Source organism: Papio anubis, chromosome 2 (genome assembly GCF_008728515.1).
Source record: "Papio anubis isolate 15944 chromosome 2, Panubis1.0, whole genome shotgun sequence".
Lineage (NCBI taxonomy): Eukaryota > Metazoa > Chordata > Mammalia > Primates > Cercopithecidae > Papio > Papio anubis.
This window is the reverse complement of record NC_044977.1, coordinates 121,063,861-121,087,884: the sequence shown is the minus strand read 5'-3', so window position 1 is coordinate 121,087,884 and position 24,024 is coordinate 121,063,861. Positions and strand designations below refer to the sequence as shown.

At 40.8% G+C, this 24,024-nt stretch overlaps 1 protein-coding gene and 1 pseudogene across 1 annotated transcript in view; one reads left to right on the top strand and one right to left on the bottom strand.

The window, feature by feature from the left end:
- Positions 1–1,812: 1,812 nt before the first annotated feature.
- Positions 1,813–22,146, bottom strand: LOC101026864 (annotated as a pseudogene).
- The window catches only part of SEC62 (SEC62 homolog, preprotein translocation factor), a 31,318-nt gene continuing 29,369 nt past the window's right edge, over positions 22,076–24,024 (top strand). The window contains exon 1 of the mRNA XM_003894850.5: positions 22,076–22,922. Coding sequence (XP_003894899.1) covers positions 22,887–22,922 — 36 coding nt within the window. The 5' untranslated portion in view covers positions 22,076–22,886. The remainder of the gene's footprint in view (positions 22,923–24,024) is intronic.

Genomic DNA, 24,024 nt, shown 5'->3' with positions numbered 1-24,024 from the left:
CAGCCTATCCTCTGGAAAGGGAATCCTCTACATAACACAAGGTCCAAAGTCTCCAATATGTCTGATAATAGCCACAGGATGTCATTGTGCAGGTGTGAGAACCTCATCTCCCTAATAAAGGAAATAGTTTACTTGACCATCATTGAATGCCATTTTGAAAAAATGTGAATGCTTTTAGATTTTTGAACTATATATACATTTTAAACTACGTTTCTAAAATAGTTCACCTTCCTCTTTGGCTCATTTCCTAATAGGTGACTTTATTTTGCTAACTGGGGTTACAAAGTTTACTAAACTGATTGTTGAATTAAATAGCTATTTGTTTCATAGCACTAGAAGTTATTCTCATCAAACAAAACAAAAGCATTAAACACCTGGTTACTGTAAAAAAAAAATTCTTCCCACCTTTTTAATATACAGGCATACCTCAGAGATATTTGAGGTTCAGTTCCAGACCACTGCAATCAAGGAATTTTCTGGTTTCCCAGTGCATATAACAGTTACGTTTATACTATACTGTAGTTTAAGTGTGCAATAGCATTATCTCTTTTAAAGTGTACATACCTTAATTTTAAAATATTGCTAAAAACATGCTAACAAAATGAGCATATGATGTTGGGAAAATGGTGCCAATAGATTTACTCAACTCAGGGTTCCCACAAACCCTCCATTTGTAAGACATGCCATATCTGCAAAGCACAGTAAAATGAGGTATGTCGATATGTTAGCTCTTAGTCCGTGGTAAGAGAAGACAGATGCACACTATAATTCATAAGTCTTCTAATTATTTTCAAACTATTTTGGGGAAACATCATGGGGATACTAACTTTTTTACAGTATAAAAGTAAGTTAATCATTCTGTAGTTCCTGGACTCTTTTTTTAAATTCATGTGCTGCTTTATTTCCATAAGGATACACTGAAACATTAGACGATAATAGCTAATGACAGAATGTAGAAATGAGGCATCAGCTTCTCTAACCACTCCTACAAGAATGTTAGTACACATTGTCGTTACATGCTTACTTTTGATATTGTCTCATTATACTACATCGTAAAATAATGTAGAGTACAGTAAGTAGGTGATCCTGTATTTCAGGTAAGTGGCAGGGGGAAATCCGCATTTCCTTTTGAGGAAAATTCCTAGGAATCGCAATAGAAGGGACTTTGTGGTCCTCATTAACACATGAACAAAGAGCAGACAACTGCGTTACAAGGGATTCAACTCGCCACTGCTCTGTAATGTCATCTCCGTGTGGATGAGAGCCCTGGCACCTGCTCAACTCCGCCTGTAGAGTTTCGCAGTACTTCCGTAGGATGAATTTCAACACTACAGGAACATCTGAAAGGGCTAAAATATTTTCATGCAGGCCAGGCACGGTGGCTCATACCTGTAATCCCAACATTTTGGGAGGCCTAGGTGGGTGGATCACCTGAGGTCAGGAGTTCAAGACCAGCCTGACCAATATGTTGAAACCCCATCTCTATTAAAAATTCAAAAATTAGCCAGGTGTGGTGGCACGGCCCTGTAGTCCCAGCTACTCAGGAGGCTGAGACAGGAGAATTGCTTGAACCTGGGAGGTGAAGGTTGCAGTGAGCTGAGAATGTGCCACTGTACTGCAGCCTGGGCGACAGAGTGAGGCTCCATCTCAAAAAAAAATAATAAAAATAAAATAAAATAAACAATATTTTCATGGAAGTTTCCAAACCTATAAACTATTTTGCTATCAATTAAAACAAAAATATTCCTAATTAAAAACAATAAAAAGGACAGCAGGGTTAGTTTTGTTAAGTTTCCAGAAGTATTTGCTGTGACAATGTTCCTCTGAAACAGGTTCGTTTTCTTAGATCTGCCTACACTTCCCAAATCACCTGCATGCTCCATGCTTTATGGTAGGAACGCTCAGAAAACACGCCTCATGGGGAAATCAAACATTTGTACGGGGAAAGGTCAGTTTAGAATTACAGCTAAGTTCAAATGTTAATTTTCTGGAAGTGCATATTAGTCATTTGAAAGCACAAAAGAACAGAAGGAAGGTTAGAGTTTTGATGAGGAAGTTAAACCATGCACGTCAGTAAGTTCTTTTCCTGTTTACAGAAGAGGATGAGCGACGAGATGAAGCAGCCACTACAACTCTTGCATGTCGCATGACTACACGGTATGTCCCAGCTGAGTCGCAAGAGGCATCTCAGTGGGGGCTTTATTTCATATGCTTCTTGCTTACATCACTAAGTGGCTAAATGACTAGCACTTTTCTGCTCTATGAGAAACATGCAGAAGAGTCAATCTGCCTACGTTTTCGGTTTTTAGTTGCAGCTGGACAGAAATTCACTTTGCTGCAGGGTTGCTTTTTGCTAAATCCTAATATGATCACTGTGTGCCCTTATTTGAGTAATACCGTCAAATGAGAGAAAAGACAGAAGGAGACCTTTAAGGAGGGGAAAGCCCACTCTTCCCCACTGATGGTATAGGGCAGAGAGTAAGGACACAAAGAACAAAATTCCATTTTACAGGGCAGGAGCCCCTGTCAGTTTACAACTCTTTGGCACAGTCAGGGCAATATACTTGCTCCTTGTGGAAAACAAAGTGCTTGTTGGCCAGATTCATGGAGCATTTTTTGCAGTGGAAGCAGCAGTAGTGCCAGGATGGTCCTTCATAGGCCACCACACTGGAGCCTTTACCAAACCCAGTGATGGAGTGCCTGAATCCAGCACACTTCTTGGCCACAAAGTTCTTGTAGCAATCCACGCAGTGTTACTGGTCCTCCACAGCAGTGAAACGCTGCCCAGCCGGCTTCTTAGAGCAGGTAACACACACAAAGCACTCAGCATGCCAGGGCTCATCCTGGTAAGTGACTCCCCCAGATGCAATGATGGCCTTGTTGCACTTCACGCAATACTTAGCAAACTTGGTCTCATGGCAAGTCACACAGTAGAAGTCCTTCCCTTTAGAGAAGAAGCTTCCAGTCCCCATGACTTGCTTGCAGTTGCTACAGTCTTTGTGCGAGATGGTCCCCTGGTACTCCATTTTTGATCTCCTGCCACAAAGGGCTTGAAGCATCCCTTACACTTGGGAGAGTCCTCCCGAGTGGCGAACTTGTTGCACAGGATCTTGTTGTCCTTGGCCACAAAGGCCTCATTGGCCAAGGGGTGAAGGCACTTGGCACAGTGGAAGCAGGAGTCATGCCAGAAGCAGTTTTTATAGTGCACCTCCTTGGAGTCCACACGGATGGGCTTGCAGCATTCCATGCAGATGCTGGCACAGAACTTGTCAAAGCATTTCAGGCAGCAGTGGTAGTCACCCTTGTGCACATACTTTTTCCTCTGCAAGGGGTCCCTGCAGTAGAGACAGTCAAACTTCTCCACCATGGTGCCCACCTTATAGCTGAAGGGACCTCACATTGGATGTGTGACAAATAGGATGTATTTGACAAGGGCTGGATATGGTTGAAAACAACTTCCAACGAGCTGCCTGGGGATGCTCACCAGCATAGATGATGGTGGCGGAGGTGGCAGTGGCTGCAGACTGCCTCCTCTTTTAATATATGCATTGTATTCATTCTCTTTTGAAGTATTCCACAGATTATCAGAATCAGTTCTTCAGTACGAGCTGTTCAACAATTCATTCACTCAGTAGATATTTACTAAGAATCTATGTGCCAGGCCTGGTGCTACAGGCTAAGGATAAAAGGAGAACACCACAGGCCCTACCTTTGCAGAGCTTATGATCCAGTAAATTTTGTTGATTAGAGCATTTATCATAAGCAGCAATATTCGTGTGTGTGTGTGTATTCAGCTAACTCCAGTTTGAGGAAAAAAGGGTAAATACTAGATGACGCTCAAGTCTTTTATCAGCCCATTCCCTGTAAGTCCCTTCTCAACATTCTAAGTTCTTTGTCATCTAAAAAGTATTCAGCAATCTCAGATGTCCTTCTTTTTGTGCTCCTTTTTTGGGAATAGCTAGGTTTCCACACATTTTTTCCCCCACAGGTGTACTACTACCTACAGAAATAGCCTATTTCACTGCAGAAAGGGTGAGAAAGTTCCAGAAAAGGTAATAAACCAGCTGTTAACAGAACCTAAAAACTCTACTTCTTAACTGTATATCTTTCTATCTGCCTCCTAAGAGTATGCCTTTGGAAACACAAAAAGAGAGTATGTCTCCCTTCTGGGGATCAGCAACGGATGCTCCAGCACTGGAGGCCTCCGTGCTCATAACCATATACGTCCTGCCATTGAACTGTTCTTAGAGAAAGTGCTCTTCACTGGGTACATGAAACCAATGTCAAAACCTAGCCTGTGCCACTAATGTGTGACACTGGGGGCTGTGGGCTACAAGGGACCTGTGCATCTGTGTCAGGAGAGAGAGGCCCCAAGCAAAGAAAAATGTGTAATGAAGTCTGTTTAACACAAAAGCTACCCAGGAAAATTCTCTCTAGAGCAAATGCCCAAAATTCCATCTATAGCCTGACTAAAAGTACCTAGGAGAGAGAGTTGTGAAAGAGGAAGGAGAACAAAGAAGGAGAATCAAGGGAGCTGTGACCCTAACTTATGGTCCAGCTTCTATCACCTGTGACAACAAAGCTAGGAAAACCATGTTACCTATTGCCCTAAGACATCCATCTTTTAAACAGTCCACTCACCAAAATGAAAAGCAATACTGACTCACCCCTCCACCCATGTCATCCATTCTGGACCAGACCTTCTATCTTGGCTCACAGGAAAAGAGGGAAGCATTGATGTGTGCCAGGTGGAGGAGAAGGGACCATGCTTTGGACTCCCTCTTTCTAGTCACACCACAAGGGAAGATGCGTACCCTCAGGAGAGCGCCTGGCAGATAGTCACCCACTTGGCTCCTGGTCCCTCCCGCTTTCCAGGCACTTTCTCCTGCTGAACCCATCTTGCAGTTTGCCTAAATTAGGGCTCTGAGTTCTGTCTTTCCCACACAAGCAAACTCACCCCAAAGAGTTTCGTCCAATGGGACCATCATTCAACTCTTGGAAGTCTCACCAATCTCACCCTGTGGAAGGATATTTCTCCCTGTCGTAATGACCAGCTTGACGGCGGATGTATCTTCATCCCGTGTCCTGCTTCTTGACTCCGAATCCCTTAGGCCATCACATTCTAAATTCAGAGTACCTCACTTCCTAAGCATTTCCTGTAACAGTAAGATATCCATACGTTAAGTTATTCAATTTTCCTATAATGATCATCTCAACCAATCTCCTACTCACTGCCCCAAGGTCTCTAGGAATTTGTGCAAATGACACTGGGGGACAAGGTCATAATCTCCCCTTTCCTCAAGGACACAGGCCTCTTCAGACACACACTAGGATATGCTGTCTATGAGCTATATTTATAATAAATATTTATAATATAATATAAATATAAGCTATATTTATAATATAATATTGACATAGCCTTTCTCTTGCATCTGCACTCCATCCTGCTGCTTCTCTGGACTTATCTTAAATCTCAAATTCTCTGTTTTAAGCCTAAGTCTTGACTCCACACTGTTGCAAAGCTATTTCATTAATGTAACTGGACACATCACACAATATCTACAAGGCAATGTTTAGCCTTGTGTTATAAATCAGAAGCCTGTTTATGTTCTAAGGTAGACTCTGTCATTAGCTGCTTTGGATCATAGGCTAAAAACAACATTTGACTGCTTTCTGAACCCTGCAAAGTGTAAAAACTATATGGGCCAGGTTGATCACTTGCTAAAATGTCAACCTGTTCTTTGACATTTGTGTGAGTAATCCAACAGGTTCTATGCAGGAAGCACAGTATTTGCTAGAGTTATTTCAAATACAGTACAGCACTTTGCTTTGATAATAGAACTCAGCTTCAGTCTTCTTTCACCTGCAAAAACAGAGATTACAAGTGTTTACAGAAAGCACTAGCACAATTTGACAAATAACAAATGAGAACAGTTTCCTGATATTTTCAGGACTTCAATCACCATCCTGTAGTACAGCAATATTTTCTTTTCAGACATATATTTAGGTCCCCAAACACTGAATAAATAGAAACAAATAAATTCCAAACAGCAGAAAGAACATATGTGTGGTTTTTGTTTTTGTTTTTGTTTTTGTTTAGACAGGGTCTCACTCTGTCACCCAGGCTGGAGTGCAGTGGCGCTCACTGCAACCTCCACCTCCTAGGCTCAAGCAATCCTCCCACCTCCCACCTCAGCCTCAAAAGTAGCTGGGACCACAGGCATGCACCACCATGGCCCAGGTAATTTTTGCATTTTTTGTGGAGAAGGAGTCTCTCCATGTTACCCAGGCTGGTCTTGAACCCCTGAGCTCAAGCAATCCTCTTGCCTTGGTCTCCCAAATTTCTGGGATTATAGGCGTGAGCAACTGCCCCCAGTCAAGAACTTTTATTTATGGTAGTTTTTTTTCTTATGAATTAGGTGATGATTGAGTGGTTAATTGTGAATGAGATTGGAGTTACTGCCGTAGCCTAACAATAGACTTAGAATCCTTTAATGTTGAGCTTTTCCTAAATGATCAGCTTAGCTGTTTGTGTTAACACCAGTGGTTTGTCACCAAAACCATTCATTTAATTGAGAAAGCAAATAAATAAATAAAGATTCACAGCACAGGGATCTGAATGCATCAGCCAACATCTGATTGTATAAGTCATACAGACATAAGAGGGTTTATCAGCAAATCCAAAAGACAATTCTAAACAGGACTAAAAGGCAACATTTTTAGTCCTAGGAGTATATGGGGAAAAAAGTCTTTATTCCAGGATTTATGACAACTTTCATGCCAGAGGTATTTAAAAAAATATTATTTACCAGCCTTTATTTATACTGACCAACTCTTCAGGCAAATGACATCCACAATAAGTATTCTAAGTACTGCTTCCCTTACAGATAATTTTGCAAAGTGAATGGTCTAATCGGGTTACTTCTTATGATTACTGTCACTGAAATACTGAAATTGTAAATTAGGACTTTGTTTTTAAGAATTAGGATGAAGGATAAGAATAAGAGCTTTTTTCTGCTTAGCAGTCTAGGGAAAAAACACAAATAAATATTTTTTAGGAAAAAAAGTATAAGAGCTTTTTTTAAAAAACCCTACATGTGTTAGTATATGAAAAAAAGTGACTAAATCTGGATGGATGCTATGAAATGCAATAATTTGTGTGAAAATTCACTTTCCATGAACATTAAAATATTTTCTTTAAAAACAGTAGTTTGTTTTCGTTATCTTGGTTTCCTTGGATGGTGTATTAATTAGGATGTTCTAGAATGCAAATGACAAAATCCAATTCAAACTGACTTAAATCATAAAGAAAACATACTGGGTCTAGTAATTAAAAAGTCTAGATGTCTGGCTTCAGGCAAGAGTTAATCTAGTGATTCAAATGCTGTCACCAAGGATCCAGTTTTCTCTTTGTGCTGCCTTCCTTTGACTTCATCTTCAGGTTCTGTAGAAGTGGCTTTAGAGCAGCTTGAGATCCTTCTCTCAGGGTGCCAAAATGCCCAGTGCAGCCCAGACCTAACATTCTCAAAGCACACAGTAGAAGGGAAGAACATATGTCTCTTCTAATAGATTCAAAGTCCTGGGAATCACTCTGTCTCATTGACTCCTTTGGCTCTTGTGCCCAGTAACTGTGGCCAGGAGAGCTGAATACATGGATTGGTCCACCCGTGAAGCCTGAATTTTTAAGATCTTTTCACCCCGTAATCTTGTTTTTCATTTATAATATCTCATTGTACCCTTTTTGGTTGTTATCCCCCTGAGATGAGCAACTATAACTTCTAAATTCCTTGCACTATTTCAAAGTGCTCAAAACAATGAATGCTCAATAAGTGGGACTGAGTGATTTAATAATTTAAGGTAATCACTCTGTTGTAATGATCATTATAGTCATTTCTTTATCAACTGTTTTTTAGTATACCAGGGTACTTTGTAAAAAATAAATGGTCACGCACCACTTAATGATATTTTAGTCAATGACAGACTGCATATGCGACGTTAGTCCCATAAAACTATAATACTGTACTTTTACTGTCCCTTTTCTATGTTTAGATGTGTTTAGATACACAAATACTGCTGTGTTACAACTGTCTACAGTATTTAGTTCAGTAACATATTATACAGGTTTGTGACCTGGGAGCAACAGGCTGTAGCACGTAGCCTAGGTGTGTAATAGGCCACACCTTCTAGGTCTGTGTCAGTATACTATGGTGTGCACACAATGACGTGTCACCCAAGAAGGCATTTCTCAGAACACATCCCTGTTGTTAAGCAATGCATGACTGTATTAGAATCACAGGATGATGAATGTTCTCCATGGCCCCTCCAGATCCTCTCTTCACCGTCTCCATCATGCTCAGTGTCCAAGAGGCTAACTTCAATAGACTGTTCAAATGGCCTCCCCTCTCTCTAACTTCCACTCAAGGTCAGCCAGTGGAACCACCAAGAGGAATTTGAGGAGTGGGAGGAAACAGGGGAGGGAGTGTTGATTTCTTGGTCCCCTTCCTGCTTTCCCAGGCTGCTTTGCTCATGGAGGCCACAGCTCCTGTCAGGTAGCCCTCTCCTGAAGCTACAGCCACATCTCTTCCCAAGTTTTAGATTCTGGGAAACCAGTTTTTCCCTTTGTCCTTTCAGGCCTAGGGATGAGAAGGCTCCCTGATATTTATAGTTCTCATGGGTTTCTCTTAATCCCTGTATCTGTGTGTATCTTCCTGTGTATAATCCCTGTATCTTCACTATCTCCTCAGTTACGTCATTAAGTGTGCCATTTGTGTACTGCCAGGATCCTGACTTACATACATACACACTATTACAAAACCCAATTCAAACTGGCCTAAATCATAAGTGGAATTTATTGAATGTAACCAAAAAATACAGACATCTGATTTCAGGCCTCCCAAGGATCTAATCATCTTCCAAAGGTCCCACCTTTGAATACCATCCACTTGGGGGTTAAGTTTCAACTTTTGAATTTTGAAGGGACAAATATATTTAAATCATAACGTGTCTTAGTCAATTTTTAAAATTAAAAATAAGTTTTTTAATTCTCTTTTTTTTTTTTTTGAAACAGAGTCTCGCTCTGTCACCCAGGTTGGAGTGCAGTGGCGCGATCTCGGCTCACTGCAAGCTCCACCTCCCGGGTTCATGCCATTCTCCTGCCTCAGCCTCCTGAGTAGCTGGGACTACAGGTGCCCGCCACCACGCTCGGCTAATTTTTTGTATTTTTTGTAGAGACGGAGTTTCACCGTGTTAGCCAGGATGGTCTTGATCTCCTGACCTGGTGATCGCCCCCCTCAGCCTCCCAAAGTGCTGGGATTACAGGTGTGAGCCACCGTGCCCGGCCAAGTTTTTTAAATTCTAAAAGCAATGAATGTTCATTATACAGAACGTAGACATTTAAGATTAACAAAAAAAAAAAAAAAAAAAAAGGAGATGGGAAAGTGTAGCCTTTAATTCCACTGTGGTTAATATTTTGGTGTATATCCAATGATCGCTCATTCCTCTCTCACCCCCTCTGGGATCTTATTGTAAATATTCTTTTAAGTATCTTTGCACCTCAGAACCTAACACAGGTTCTACATGCATGAGTAAATGATATTCAGGAAAAAGATGAATGCTTGAATGTCCAAAACAGCTCTTTTGTCACATGCTACTAGAGATAATACAGCAACTGCTACACCATTCTGTTCCCATGTGCCTGCCAAAGGAACACCATGTCAAGGACTTGTCTGAATCATCAAGAAACCATAATACCGTACTAAGTTCAAGGGAACACTCCTTAAAAGGAGAGGGACTTTACAAGCCCATTGGCAGGGCTTCAGAAGTGAAGGAGCCCTTCACTAGGAGCTAGAAAATCTAGATTTAAATTCCAACTGGGTCATTCTACTCATTTTACTTGTTTAATCCTCCATTTTCTAATATCTGAAATGAAGACATCAACTTATGATCTATAAGATCCCTAGCAGTTAATAGTCTATGACATATATCTCTATCTATCCAAACACAAACATATGTGTGTGCGTGTATGTGTATGTGTGTGTATGTGGTGTATGTGAGTGTGTGTAGTAATGAAAAGAGGCAAGAACTATGCCTTAGGTGCTAGTATGACAAAATCTGAGTTTGTTTCCTTGTTTTCTAAAACGCGAAAGTCTTATAGGAAATCCAGCCAATATGTTTTTCATGCCTACACTTTCTGTGGCTAAGTTAGGAAAACTGAAAGCAGGAAACTCAACAAAGTACAAAAAAAAAAAAATTTAAAAACACTCCTGTATGTGTGTGGCTTTTTTTAGCTCTCAGTGAGATTCTCAAATGATTGTTGTAATTCTATCTGAAGTTCCCTTTCTTGTTTCACGACTTAATGCTCTGTTGTGTCATTTCCGAAACACTCCCCAATTTCCAAGGTTATGAGCAGAGAACAGCTTTTCACTCACTTGTGAACAAGTACTGTAAGAGAACTTAACAAATGAAGCAAAAGAAATCGTAATATCAAACCAGGTTGAGAAAGGAAAATGATAAGTGTCTGGAGGAAAGGGAGCATGAACTATCACCGCCTACCTTCCTTCCATCAAGCTCAGAGACGTTTTTAAACCTCACACCAATTCCTTGACAGCTTTTAAGAAATGAGATGTTTCCATTGTGATCTGAGTTATGCTGAGGTGCCTCTTCACTCTGCCTAAGCGAAAGGTAGTTTAAGCTTGGTAGAGGTGAACCACAGGGAGCCATGCTTGGAAAACTCTGCTCTGGGAAGTTTATCCATTCAAGTGCACCAACGCTTTAGAACTCCCTACCCCTAGAATGTCTGCTTTTTCCAAATATTCAGAACACATTTGTTCATTCCCAATACAGGTGATGTGTACCCAATTCTTACTCATTTCCTCTGGCTTGGGACATTTTGCCCCTATGCAAGTGCCAGGCCTGGCTGCAAGTGTTGTCTTTGACTCCTCAGGTCCAGACCAGTCCTGCTGTCTCAGCTTTCAATGTTGTGGCCACCAAATGGGTGTGTGGCCCTCCTGTTCCTGCAGTCAGTGGGGACTGGGGAGTAATTTCTGCTTCCACCTTGGCTGGCACAGGAGTCCTCTCATCTTCAGCCACTGTGGCTGCTGCTGTTGCATCGGGGTTTTTGTGTTTTTATTTTTTAATTTAAATTTTGTAGTTAAAAAAATTAGGGTATATGGTTACATGCATGGCTCAAGAAGGTATACAGTGAAAAACCTCTGTTCTGACTTTGTCCTCCTGCCACTAAATCCCTTTCTGTAACAAGCAAAAATGTACATATATTCTTTTTAACCTCTTTTTTTATTGCAAATGTTAACATACTACATTGGAAATTTTTCACCTAAAATATCTAGAGATTATTTCACAACAGTACTTATAGAGCTTCCTCACTGTTTTAAAATGTTATATGACATTCCATTATATGTACCTATCATGATTTATTTAACCAGTCTCATTTAGCCAGCTGACAGACTTTTTCAGGCTCTTTCCAATCTCTTTATCATGTAAGGTGTATACAATTTCATTATGGGTACAGGCATATCTGTAGGACACATTCTTGCAAGTGGAATTTTGGGCCAATGGGCTTATGTAATTAAAATTTTCACAGATGTTGCAAAATTGCATTTTCTGGAGATTGCACCCATTTACACTCTTCCAGCAATATGAGTGCCTCACACTCATACTGAGCTTCAGTTTACTTATATAGGAACTTAACCTACTTGAAACCACTCCAGCCTAATGGTCTCCCAATTTAAAATTGTTTAACATAATATTAATATCTAAGCCTCAATAGTACCCTCCCTCCTACTTGCTTAACTGTATGTAAGAGATCCATTTTTTTTTATTATAATGAACAGAAATTTATTGGTTCACAGTTCTGGAGGCTGGGAAGTCCAAGGCCAAAGGGCTGTCATCTGGCAAGGGCCTTTTTTTTTGAGAGATCCAATGTTTAATAGTGTCCCTATTTCTGTAAATTTGCTAAAAACTTCAAGGATATTACATGTGCCTATGAGACAGTCATTGTCATTATTTCCCACTCTGGTGAGCTGAACTAGGACTCCACAGCCTCTGCAGCAGGTGGTTCCATAGAAGTATCACTCAGAACTGAAACAACTCCTGAGCCCATGGCTATCCCATCTACTGGTGGAGTGGAAACTCAACAATGCCTGGAGCTACATCTAGTGTCAATGAGCTACAGTCCTGCAGCTGTACTGGTAAAGCTGGAACTGAAATGTCCTTGAGGCTACAGACCCAAACAGTTGACCTTACAGAATGAAAAGGACAATACCCCATCTAGATTACACTCAGGTACAGCAGTACAGGGTCCTACAGTAAGGTTGTGTGGATCTAATGTATCAGACCATTTACTCTCACAGTTCCTTTAATTAATACGCTAAATGACTTTTGCCAAGGGTAATACTTACTGCTAGAAGTCTGTGTTGAGGTAAATTCTATAGCAACAACCTAAAATCTCCTTGCTGAGATTTTAGAGTCTGAAGCCCTTGCTCTATTTCTGGGTCTAACTTGCCAGGCTGGGCTCCTTCTTCTCTTACAGAGTGCTCCTTCCTCTTTATGTCCCACACTGTTCTTCCCAAAACTCTTGCCCCCATGAGGACCACACTAGTCCATCAGACCATGTTTTATATGCTTTCACAGAATTCAAAGTATTTTTCTTGGAAAGCTGTTCACCCCTGGTATAAATCATTGGATGCCAACAGAACCATGGTAGATGGATGTTCCTTAGGTTCTCTCCACAAAACTACACAAGCTCTTTTCCAGACACTGCACCCCCATCCCATCCCTCACCCCCAAAATCATCTAGCTGCACAGTTATCACAAAAGGGAGCAGGTTTCATGGGGTGAGCTGGAAAGTGCAGTACACAAAAGTCACCATGTTGACTCTCACTCACAAACCACTTCTGATAGTCTCTAGAGGATCAGGCCAAATTGATAATTTAATAAGTAAATGAGTAAATAAACTCTTCCATACAGTAGTATCTCAATAAATGTAGAAGGAATGACAGAAATAGAAAATCACAATTTGGTAAACACCACAGTAATAATTATGTCAGGCAGAGATAATTAATGGATGTTAAAATTGATAGACAAAAGTATAATGAAAAACAGAATATTTACATAGTTTCAAAGTATCCCCTCATAAGATGCATATTAATTTCAAAGGAAAGACAGTAACTTTACAGCAGTGAAACCTGCCAGATGCCATCTTAACTCAGTGATCAAAGTGCCTCATTACCAATGATGAGACACATCAACCACATTCCTCCCGACAAGACACACCGAGAAGGGTACAATCTCGCTTCTATGATATTCTTGACAAAATGTATAACCTGAATTAAATCATCGGGAAATATCAAACATAAATCGAAGAACATTCTGCAAAATAACTGGCCAGTACTCTTCAAAGAGTCAAAGTTATGAAAGAGAAAAACTAAGGAATTGTCTCTGATTAAAGCAGACCAAGGAACCATGAAAACGAAATGCAACTGGTGAGCTTGGACTGGATCCTGAACAGAAAAAGTCCACTAATGGGACAACTAACAAAATCTGAATAAGGTCTATAGATTACTTACTAAGTTCATTTCCTGTTTAAAAAATGGTACTATAGTTATATAATATAACATTTGTAGAAGCTAGGTAAAGAGTATGTGAAAATCCTTCATATTAGTTTTTGCAGCTTTCTCAATAAGTCTGAAAGCATTTCAAAAGGACAAGTTGGGAAAAATAAAAATAAATTTTAAAAACTATGACAGCAAAATTCACTTATTACAATATTGGTTTGTAAAGAGTGTGAAAATACATATTAATTACAAAAATTATATTCATGCTTGAATTTAAAACTGGACAAGTAAACTTATCCTTTGATTAGTCAAATGTAGGCTTATTCAGGCATTTCTTAAAAGCACACTCTAAAATTTCAGCATTTATTTTATTATCAGAAGTTGAAGGTCAGTATAACAATTGTACATGAAAATATTTCAGTAATCCTGGTTTGCCCTTGCAATAATCTGAAGAGATCTCTGCTGGGGACTATTTCATTATGACAATCGAGCACCAAATACAGTGACCTTCAGATTGTCAATTCCTGGGTGAAAATGGATAAAAGGTTTTCTACTTGGCAGATGAAAAATCAAGAACCCCCCAAATCCCTTTCCTTAGGAGGTATAGCTTAGGTAAGGAACCTATTATTATTATTATTATTATTATTATTATTATTTTGCTGTTTGCCCTAAAATATACCAATATACCACTTTAAATATAGTGATTTCATTTACCAGGGGAAGGAAAAAACTTGTATAACCTAGAGGCAATATGTAGAATAAAAACAAAAAAAAATGATAGAATAACTGGAGCCACAGGAAGCGGAACATCTTATATGTCACAGAATATTATAAAATGTTACAGTTTAGTAGTTTCTTATATAAATACTCAAGGAAAAATAACTGAATAACTAGTAGCCTTAATTTAGGGGTAGACCTATAATTACTACTTATAACAGCCTCTGCCAAATTATTTAAATATTTACCTAAAAGTTAAAATATCCAGGCTATAAGGTTTCCTGGCCTATTGTTCTTTTCATTTCAGACACATTCACATTATCAAACACCAGCTGAACAACAGCACACGAGCACAAGAGTTGTCAGAAAATCATCTGAGGCCAGTGTAAGAAGGAATAGGTTTGAGGACTTTTCTCCCAATCGGCAAGTGAGGTCCAGGTCTGGAAGTCCTGGTTTCCTTGGCCCTCATAACTTCTGTTCCCTGGATTCTGTGCTGAATCTTCCTTCTTGACCTTTGCCATCCCACTCCCCTTTCCATCTTCTGTTTTTGTTTTCGAGACAGGATCTCACTATCATCCAGGCTGGAGTGCACTGGCACTATCATAGCTTGAACTCCTAGGCTCAACCAAGATTCTCCCACTTCAACCTCCGAAGAAGCTGGGATTACAAGCATGAGCCATCATGCCTGTCCATCTTAATAGATGGGCTTGCACAGAAACAAAGTCTGGGTATACTAACAACTTATGAGGTTTAGCTGCCTTTACTTGCCCAAGAGGTTTTCGTTTTGGAGATTTAGCTTTGCCAAACCATATACTTCCTCTCAAATAGCTGGATTGGAGATAGGTTGAGAGGTGGATGCTTACATGTCTCTGTTCTGAGGTAAGTCTACACTTACAGGAAACTAGGCAAATGACTAATTCACAGAATCTCTCTTCTTTCACAGGGAAGGGCTTCCTCAACCAAATCTAGGGTAGCCTCTTGTCAAATTGGTTGTCTCTAAATTCCACAGAAGACTATATAGAAAAGAGAGCCTTTGGGATATGATGAAGACTTCCCAGTAGAATTTTGTCTGCCTTATAAATACGTTTCCCTCACTTACTAAAGCTCCAGAGGATTAAGATTATGCCATTTTCATCATGTATTATTCACTCCATCAACATTTATTCACTCTGAGCCAGACCCCGGACTAGACATTGAGAACAGAAAACTAAAACATAGTACCTGCCCTTGAAAGGCTCACAGTCTGGCAGAAAGAAAAACAACAACTTATGATGTTAATTATATGTACTATAGCAGTGACTTTTACAAAATGTTGTAGGAGCCCAGAAAAAGGGTCAATGGAGTTTGCTGAAGAAATAAGTCAGAGAAGCTTCCATTGTGGGGGTAACATGTTAACCTGACCCTTGAAGGATAGGCCAGGTGGGAAGGAGAAGCAAAAAAAAAAAAAAAGAAAGAAAAGAAAAAAGAAAACAATGTAGGTGTGGAAGCATACATGGTGAGGTAGGGGAGTGACAGGAGAAGAGTGGTCTCACAGTGGTTCTTTAGGAAGGCGAAAAGGTAGGAGTGAAGTGGTTACTCTAAGAAAGAAGACAGTGATATTAGATGTGGTCAACTGGCACACAGCAAAAGATGGAAAGCTAGTCTTCATTTCCCAGACTCCCTCAACTAGAGTTCCAATTCTAATTAGATGCACTGGTAGAATATCAGGAGGACAAATGTGAAGAGGAGGCCATCTTCCTGCTGCTGCTGCCCAGCAAGGTCATGGAGATGGTTTTTCCACAGCATCACTCTAGCGTGCGGTCTTGATCTTTGTGAGAGTAGGAGGCAATGGCAGCAGTGCTGGCAAGAACTTTCTGATCCTGGCTTCCTGGCAATTGGATCACAGCTCTCCTAGGAGTCTACTGAACTCAGTGTTGTCATGGTGGCCTCCTGGCTCTCCAAAGGTAGAGATTCCCCCAGCAGGTTAGTCCTGTAGGGTCTGGCAGTTATTCAGGCAGGCCCAACGTGGCACATGGTCCTTCACACTACCTTTTCTGTTCAAAATGACAAAATAATTACCATTTTAATTAAGAAGATGAAGTGACTGTTTTTATATATTCTTAGTCTAATATTAGCAAGTTAAAATTTGTTACACTTTTTCAAAACAGTGTTTGTGTTTATTTTTCAATGGTATATACTTATTGTCTTATTTATGCCATTTATTTTTTTTCTTTTCTTAAGAGACAAAGTTTTGCTTTGTCCCCCAGGCTGGAGTGCAGTGACACAAACACAGCTCACTGCAGCCTCGAACTCCTGGGGTCAAGCAATCCTCCCACCTCAGCCTCCCTGTAGCTGGGACTACAGGCACATGCCACCATGCCTGGCTAAATTTACGCCATTTCTTGAAAATATCAACTTATTTTAAAATATTAATTTATCTCTTAAATAATATTAGACTCATTGCATTTTATATTAGATCTATTTTAAATTTATTTTTTCTTTGTGATAACATTAAATCACTAACATTAACTACATATTCTAAAATGCTTTTAAAAAACGACATCCAAAAAACGTCTGTCCGTTATTTGCTCTAGTTCCCCAGAATTTTCCCTTTGATTTTGTCACATATATATGTTTAAAATGGACCCAGAGAAACTATTATTTAGAACAAAAAAACTAAACCTATCAGCTCCCAGCTTGCATAAGTCTGATCAATAGGAATACATTTCTATATTATCCCCTTCCATTTACTGAGATGGAAGTTCCCAGGAAACTGAATTTTTCAAGTTCCTACCTATTCATCAGTCCTCCAGAGAGAGCTCTAGATTGGAGAATGCTTTGCTGAGTACAACATGGTAATGAATCTCTTTAATTTACAAAAACATGTCCAAAGGAATCCAATAGAGAGTAAAGAGCCCAATTTGTCTACTGTATAAAGCAAGGAAAGTTCTGAATTTCAGAGGCAACCCTAGGGAGTAGTGACAGCCCAGGGGCAAAGAGAAGAGATTCAGAAGGGTGGGCAGTATTCTAGAGTGAGTGAAGAAAAGTAGGCAGGTAGTCAGAAGCAGTGGGAAAGGACATGAGGAGGGCCTACAGGGATGGCCAAGGAACTCCTAAATATCAATACCTAATATTCCTTATTTAAGTTGTGGGCTCTATGTTATGGATTAAAGCATATAAATAGATAGGAAAGCTATCAGCATTCTAACATTGGAAGGAAGAGCAGAAGAGAAGAACCCAGCAAGAAAGACTGAGAAGAAAGGATTAGAGAGGTGGGATGAAAAGCAAAAGCCTGTGAGATGTTCTGGAGGGTGGGGGGAGGCAAGTGATCCCTCAGGTTCTTGGACTTAAATACCATCTATGCACTGACAACTGTAGGGGAAGAAAAACATTTCCGTATCCTGTTAGGTTCTATACCTGAGGCCTATGAATTAAACTGACAAAAGACAGATTAACAGAAGAAAAGCATACCAATTTTACTTGATGTTAATATTTTTACCATTCATGAAGGCTTCATGGAAAATAAGTGAAAAATCAAAGAAGTGGTTAGACTTCGGGGCTTATATGCCATCTTAACGAAGGATGATAAATTGAGGAGAAGTAACTAAAGAAAGAAAAGGCGGTTTGGGCTTATAGAGGTGGCAAACTGTGAGAAGGTAAAAATATAGGGGAAACTAATGGCAGATAAGGATTATAGTAAGTTTTCTTTGTGCAGACTCATCTTGGTGCTGTCTCCATTTCTGGTGATAAGGGGTGTTTTCCTTGTCTTGGTATGGGAGAAGAATGGGGACACCTTTGTGAGAATTTATGCTCTTTTAGGCAGATAAGGACAGAGAGCTCTTACTGTGTCTGATTTTCTCAATTGCCTTCAGATCAAAATTATCCTTATGCCAAAGTGGCATATTTGGGGGTGACATATTCTGATTCCATTCAACTCCCAAATTTATACCTCCAGCCAAGACTTCTCCCTGAACTCTACTTCTCATATAGTTGGCTGTGCAACCCACATTTCCTCTTGGATGTCCATTAGGCTTGTTCACATTAACACACCAAAAACCAAATTTCTATATTCTCATGCCAAACTTCTTTCACTCTTATGTTTCTCATTTTAGTAAGTTACAATTCCATTCTTCTGGTTGGTAAAACCAAAAATCTTGGAGTTATCCTTGATTCCTGTCTTTCCCTCATATTCAGAATCTCATTGCCTCTACCTTCAAAATATAACCAGAATCTAAGATGTCCCACTGCCTCTATAGCAAACACCCAAGTCTAAGCCACCATCATCTCTCATCTGTTTGCCGCAATAACCTACTAAATCCCCACTTCTATCCCTGTATCTCCTCTCACAGTCTATTCACAACACAGCAATCAGGATCCTTTCTAAATAGAAGTCATTTTAAGTCATTCTTCTAACCCTAATCCATCGTGGCACACCCTCTGAAGCCCTCATTTTATGGCCTACAAAACCCTATACAATCTAGCTCCATTTCCCTCTGATCTTATCCCCTACTCCCCTTCCTCTATTGAATCTGCTTCAGCTACTGACCTCCATACTATTTATTCCTCAAACACACCTGCACTCTCCCACCTCTGGACTTTTGTAAATGCCCTTCACTCCACTTTAAGTACGGTTTCCTAGGATACCCACTGGACTTGCTCCCTCTTCTTCATGCCTTTTTTGGTCAAAGTGAATCTCCTCAAAAAGGACTGCCCTGACCATTTAAGTTACAATTACACCCTCCTTCCCACTGCAAGCAGTCCCTTTACCCTGCTTTGTTTCTCTCCTAAGGCTTTTAACATATAGTGGGCCCTCCCTATCCGAGGGTCCACATCTGCTAATTCAACCGATTGAAAATACTTGGGGAAAAAAACTAACAGAAAATAACAATACCACAATAAAAATAATACAAATTTTAAAGTTATATAGTATAAAAACTATTTACATAGCATTTACATTGTATTAGGTACTATAAGTAACCTAGAGATGACCTAAAGTATACGGGAGAATGTGCATAGGTTATATGCAAATACTGTATCATTTTAGATGAGGAACTTAAGCATCTGCAGATTTAAGCATGAAAAATCTAGAACTAATCCTGATTTACTCACTGTCATTCACTGTTCCAGGTTTTTGACAGGGGTCCTGTAAGTAATCCCCAGCCGATACTGATGGATGACTGTACCATATAATCTGCTTTCTTGTGTTTTACAGTCTGTTCTCTTCTTCCCAAAGTATAAGCTCCAAAAGGGCAGGATGTTTGCCTCCTGAACACTAGTATATCCTCAGTGTCTAGAACATGGACTGGCACATAATAAGCCCTCAATAAACATTTGTTTAATAAATGAATAAATATAACTCATTTCCTCAAAAACCTCCAGTAAAGTCTCTTGTAACTAATAGTTTTGCTTTGGCAAAAGAAAACAGGGGCCAAGTGTGGTGGCTCATGCCTGTAGTCACAGCACTTTGAGGGGCTGAGGCAGGCAGACTGCTTGAGCCCAGGAGTTAGAAAGCAGCCTGGGCAACATGGAGAAACCTGTCTTTACAAAAAATTTAAAAATTTAGGTGGGCGTGTTGGCACGACTTGTGGTCCCAGCTATTCAGGAGGCTGAGGTGGGAGAATCCCTTGAACCCGGGAGGCAGAGGTTGCAGTGAGCCAAAATCGCACCACTGCACTCCTATCTAGGCGACAGAGCAAGAAACTGTCTTCAGCAACAACAACAACAAAAAAATACTCCTCGTTTGGGAGAGAAATAACAGTCAAATAATAAGAGTAAAATTGCAAATTCAAAACCAAGTTGGAACTAGAAGTGGCTAGGAGAAACTCCTTACTACCACCACCAATGATACAGATGGTGTGCTGGGAAGATGATTTGAGCTATTTTTATATAAATATTAAATGGAAAGGAGACCGAAAATTTGACCCAGAAATCTGAGGTTATATGTGTGAACATTAGCCATCATTCATGCTGCTATACACAATGACGAGTCATGGAAGGATTTTTAACAAGCGAATAGAAGGTCTGGAGTGTAAAGAGCATAGAAGTGAGGAGAACCATTAGGAAGCCACTGCAATACTAGTTCACATAGCTAATGATGAAGATTTGAACAAGGCAATGGCATTGGGAATGATGAGGGAGGGAAAAATTCCAAACATCTCAGCTGTAGAATCAACAGGATTGGTGACTGACTGGCAGAAAGGCATGGTTGGGATACATCCAAGGTTTCTAGCATTAGTATTTGAGTGAACAACAATGCAGTTATTTGGGTTTTATAATAAAAGAGCCAGGTTTTGCTGGGGAAATGGTGATTTTTAGTTGGATTTCAGTGGAAATATCCAGAAGAAATCTGGAATTAAACATGAATGCAATATTCTGGAATTAATCTGTAAACAGAATGCACAAATAGAAAAGACAAGAGGAAGGTGAACATATAAAAACGGTGGCCAGGAACATTTGAGAATTGGGTAAAAGGAGAGAAGCCAACGAGAAATCGGAAAGAAGTTGATATACACGCCAAAGAAGGAAAAGAAGTAAAGAACAGTCAACATTGTCAAATACTGAGTAAGATGCTAGCTGAGAGAAGGTAAAATAATTCTTACTGGATGGTGGAGGTAGAAACCAAATTGTTGTAGACTTAAGGAGTGAATGACAGTGAGAACAAGAGGACACTAAATTAAAGCTCTGCTGAAGAAAACAGTAAGGCAGTAACTTGAGGGTGAGTCATTGTCCATAAAGGATTTTTATTTCCCACCATAGTCCTAACCTAACATTTGACATCTATCTAGTAGGCACTCAATACCTACTGAATGCAATAATATTTTCATTTATAGACCAGGTCTCCTATAAAATGGTCCAGTGTTCTCCACATAAAACAGCACAAAACAGATTGATCATTCTAGGTGGGTAGAGGGATTGAAGGAAATAAAGACATTTCATATTCTATATTATGTTTTGGGTTAATTGGCAAGAATAATTACTTCTTTCTCACCCCATCTCTGACTATACACACACCCAAATTATTGATTATAGAGGAGAAAGGAATTAAATGACTCCCTTGAGACCAGAACTGCATAGTCCAAAAGAAAAAAAATTCAGCAATCTTACTTTATTAAAAAATTAGGCATCAAGATGCTGCAATTTGCCTTACTTACACATTTAATTGCTCTTAGGTTAGATATATAATATGGGAAACCTGGAAAAAATGTTTAATGGTATAATAAACGTTTACGACCTAACATTAAATGAAAAAAGCAGCTGCCATATTGCATATTATCTCAATTTGGGAAACAGGAAAAAATATAAATACAAACACACATGCACACACAAAGTCGGAATAAATAATATAAGAAAATAAACTGAACGGTCACAGTGGCTCACGCCTGTAGTTCCAGTTATTCAGGAGACAGAGACAGGTGGATCGTTTGAGACCAGGAGTTCAAGACCGGCCTGGTAAACATAAGGAAACTCCGTCTCCACAAAAAAAGGAAAAATTAGCCAGGTGTGGTGGTGCATGCCTGTAGTCCCAGCTACTCAGGAGGCTGAAGAGGGAGATCAGTTGAGAAGAGGAGTTTGGTGATGCAGTGAGCCGAGATTGAGCCACTGCACTCCAGCTTGGGCAATATAGAGCGAGACTCAGTCTCAAAAAAAAAAAAAAAAAAAAAAGACAAGAAAGAAAGAACATCTTTCTTTTCTGAATTTTCCCAATTTTCTACAATTAAAAACGCTTTAAAGATTTCCATAAAGTCAGTCATGGGAATTTCTATCTAAGCACTTACCAGCAATTTAAGCTCCTTGTCTTTTGATCTAAGTGGCTCCAAAATAACAATAAAGGCTACAGTGATCGAAATTCACGAGACCTGAAATAGACTGCAGCCTTCTTCCTTCCCACCTTCTTAGAATCTTTGTCCTATTCATCTTCCTTACGCTTCCCTGGGTTCTCTTACTTCTGGATTCTAACGGTGAATTGTGAGAAGCAACACGGAAAACGGAATGGAGACACCAGCTTGTTTAAAACGAGCTGTATTACCCCGCACAGTGCAGGGGAAAAGATAATTGGCTCAGGTCTTGGCTCTGCCATCTACCACCTGTGGAGCCTTAGACAAGTCAGTTCATATTTCTGCCACTCAACGGTCTCGGTCGTGTCATCAAAATTTACCTGGAATGTCATGAAATATACAGTACACTGGAAGAACTGCCTCAGGTAAAGACTTCTAGGATTCGGTCTCAGTCGATCCCTCTGAGAAAGGCCACACCCTAAACGCACAGACTCTGACTCTGAGGGGGTGGGGTCGGGGAATCTGCATTTTAATAGCTTCTCAGGTGATTCAGATGCTCAGTCAGGTTTGAGAAACCAGGTCTCTTCCCAGCCCTCCTGTTCTCTGATCCACTTCTCTGCTTCCTCCAGGTCCTAACGATTCTCCAGTTCCCGCACAACAGGAGTGGAGGGCAGAGTGCAGAGAAGGCACAGCCAAAGACCGCAGGCCCAGCCGGCTGGCCGACCTCCTCATTCCCGGGGCGCCAGCCGGCGGGTTACATAACGGGCTTCGGGGCGCGCTCTCGCGAGGTTTCCACCGCCCCCTCCTCGTTCCACGTCAGAGGGAACCGGGCGGAGCGGCCAACATGGCGGAACGCAGGAGACACAAGAAGCGGATCCAGGTAGCAAAGCCGAGCTCTGGGCAGGGGGTTTCAGCACGATGGAAAGTGGAAGGAGCGGGGAAAGCCCCCTAAAAGGGAGAGCGAAAGCAAGGGCGAGGTGTGGTGGGGTGGAGTTCCGCCGCGAGGCCGCTGGCTGCAGGCTGCGTCGTTGTGAGGGGCCTGGGGCGGGGGGGCGGGGGCGGTGTTGGCGACGGCGGAGACAGAGACAGAGGTGGTGGTGGAGCAGCAGGGTAAGGAGGGAGGCGCCGCGCTCGGAATCCGGCTGCGAGGGCGCGGCTGTGGGCTCGGAGTTCCTGTGGTCGCGCCGTCCCGGGCCTGACCTGGGAGGTCAGCTTCGTCCGGGGCGCAGACGTTGACCCTTCCCGGGGCTCCTCCCCTCCCTTCACCCCATCCTCTGGCCTTAGCTGTCCTGAAATTAAGGCCACGGTAATTGGGGTAGTAGGAGGCGGCGGACTGACCTAAAGCAGCTGGTCCTTTGTGCGCATAGACCGTAAGGGAGAATGATCTGGACTTGGTCAGCTGCCTCGGGGCCTAGGCAGCGATCTGCTCATCCAGATGTTCAGTTGCGTTGCCCTTCTTTCCCCTCAATATTCTTAACTTAATAGTCCACTTGAAGCTTGCCGGCTTTTTTCCAGGCGACGTGGTGTAAACAACCACAACCTCGTTGGTGCTGCAACGAGCTGGTGGCGCCCAGAAACCCTTCACATGCCAGTGTGTCATCCTCATAGTAACCTACATAACATCCCTGCCTCACTCCACATGCATGTCATTTGTGCATTTCTTCCTTGCGATTTTCCCTGGTTCTTGTTCTTTGCCAAGAGGATTAATTATGTAGAACATCTTGGACTCAGGATATTTATTAGTCGTCTCATCAGCTGATGTGCTGAGAAACCTTCATAAGGCCTCATAAATTGATCACATGTAGTAAATTGTTACTATAATCATAAATTGTTACACTCATCATTGCCTTTCTGTTCCTTACTATTTCATTGCTTAGAATGATTTTTTCTTTCTTCCATTTTACCCCGTCTTTTTTTTTTTTTTTCAAGTTTATCGATTTATTGGCCTACACTACAGGTGTTTTGAGCTATACAAGTTAAAA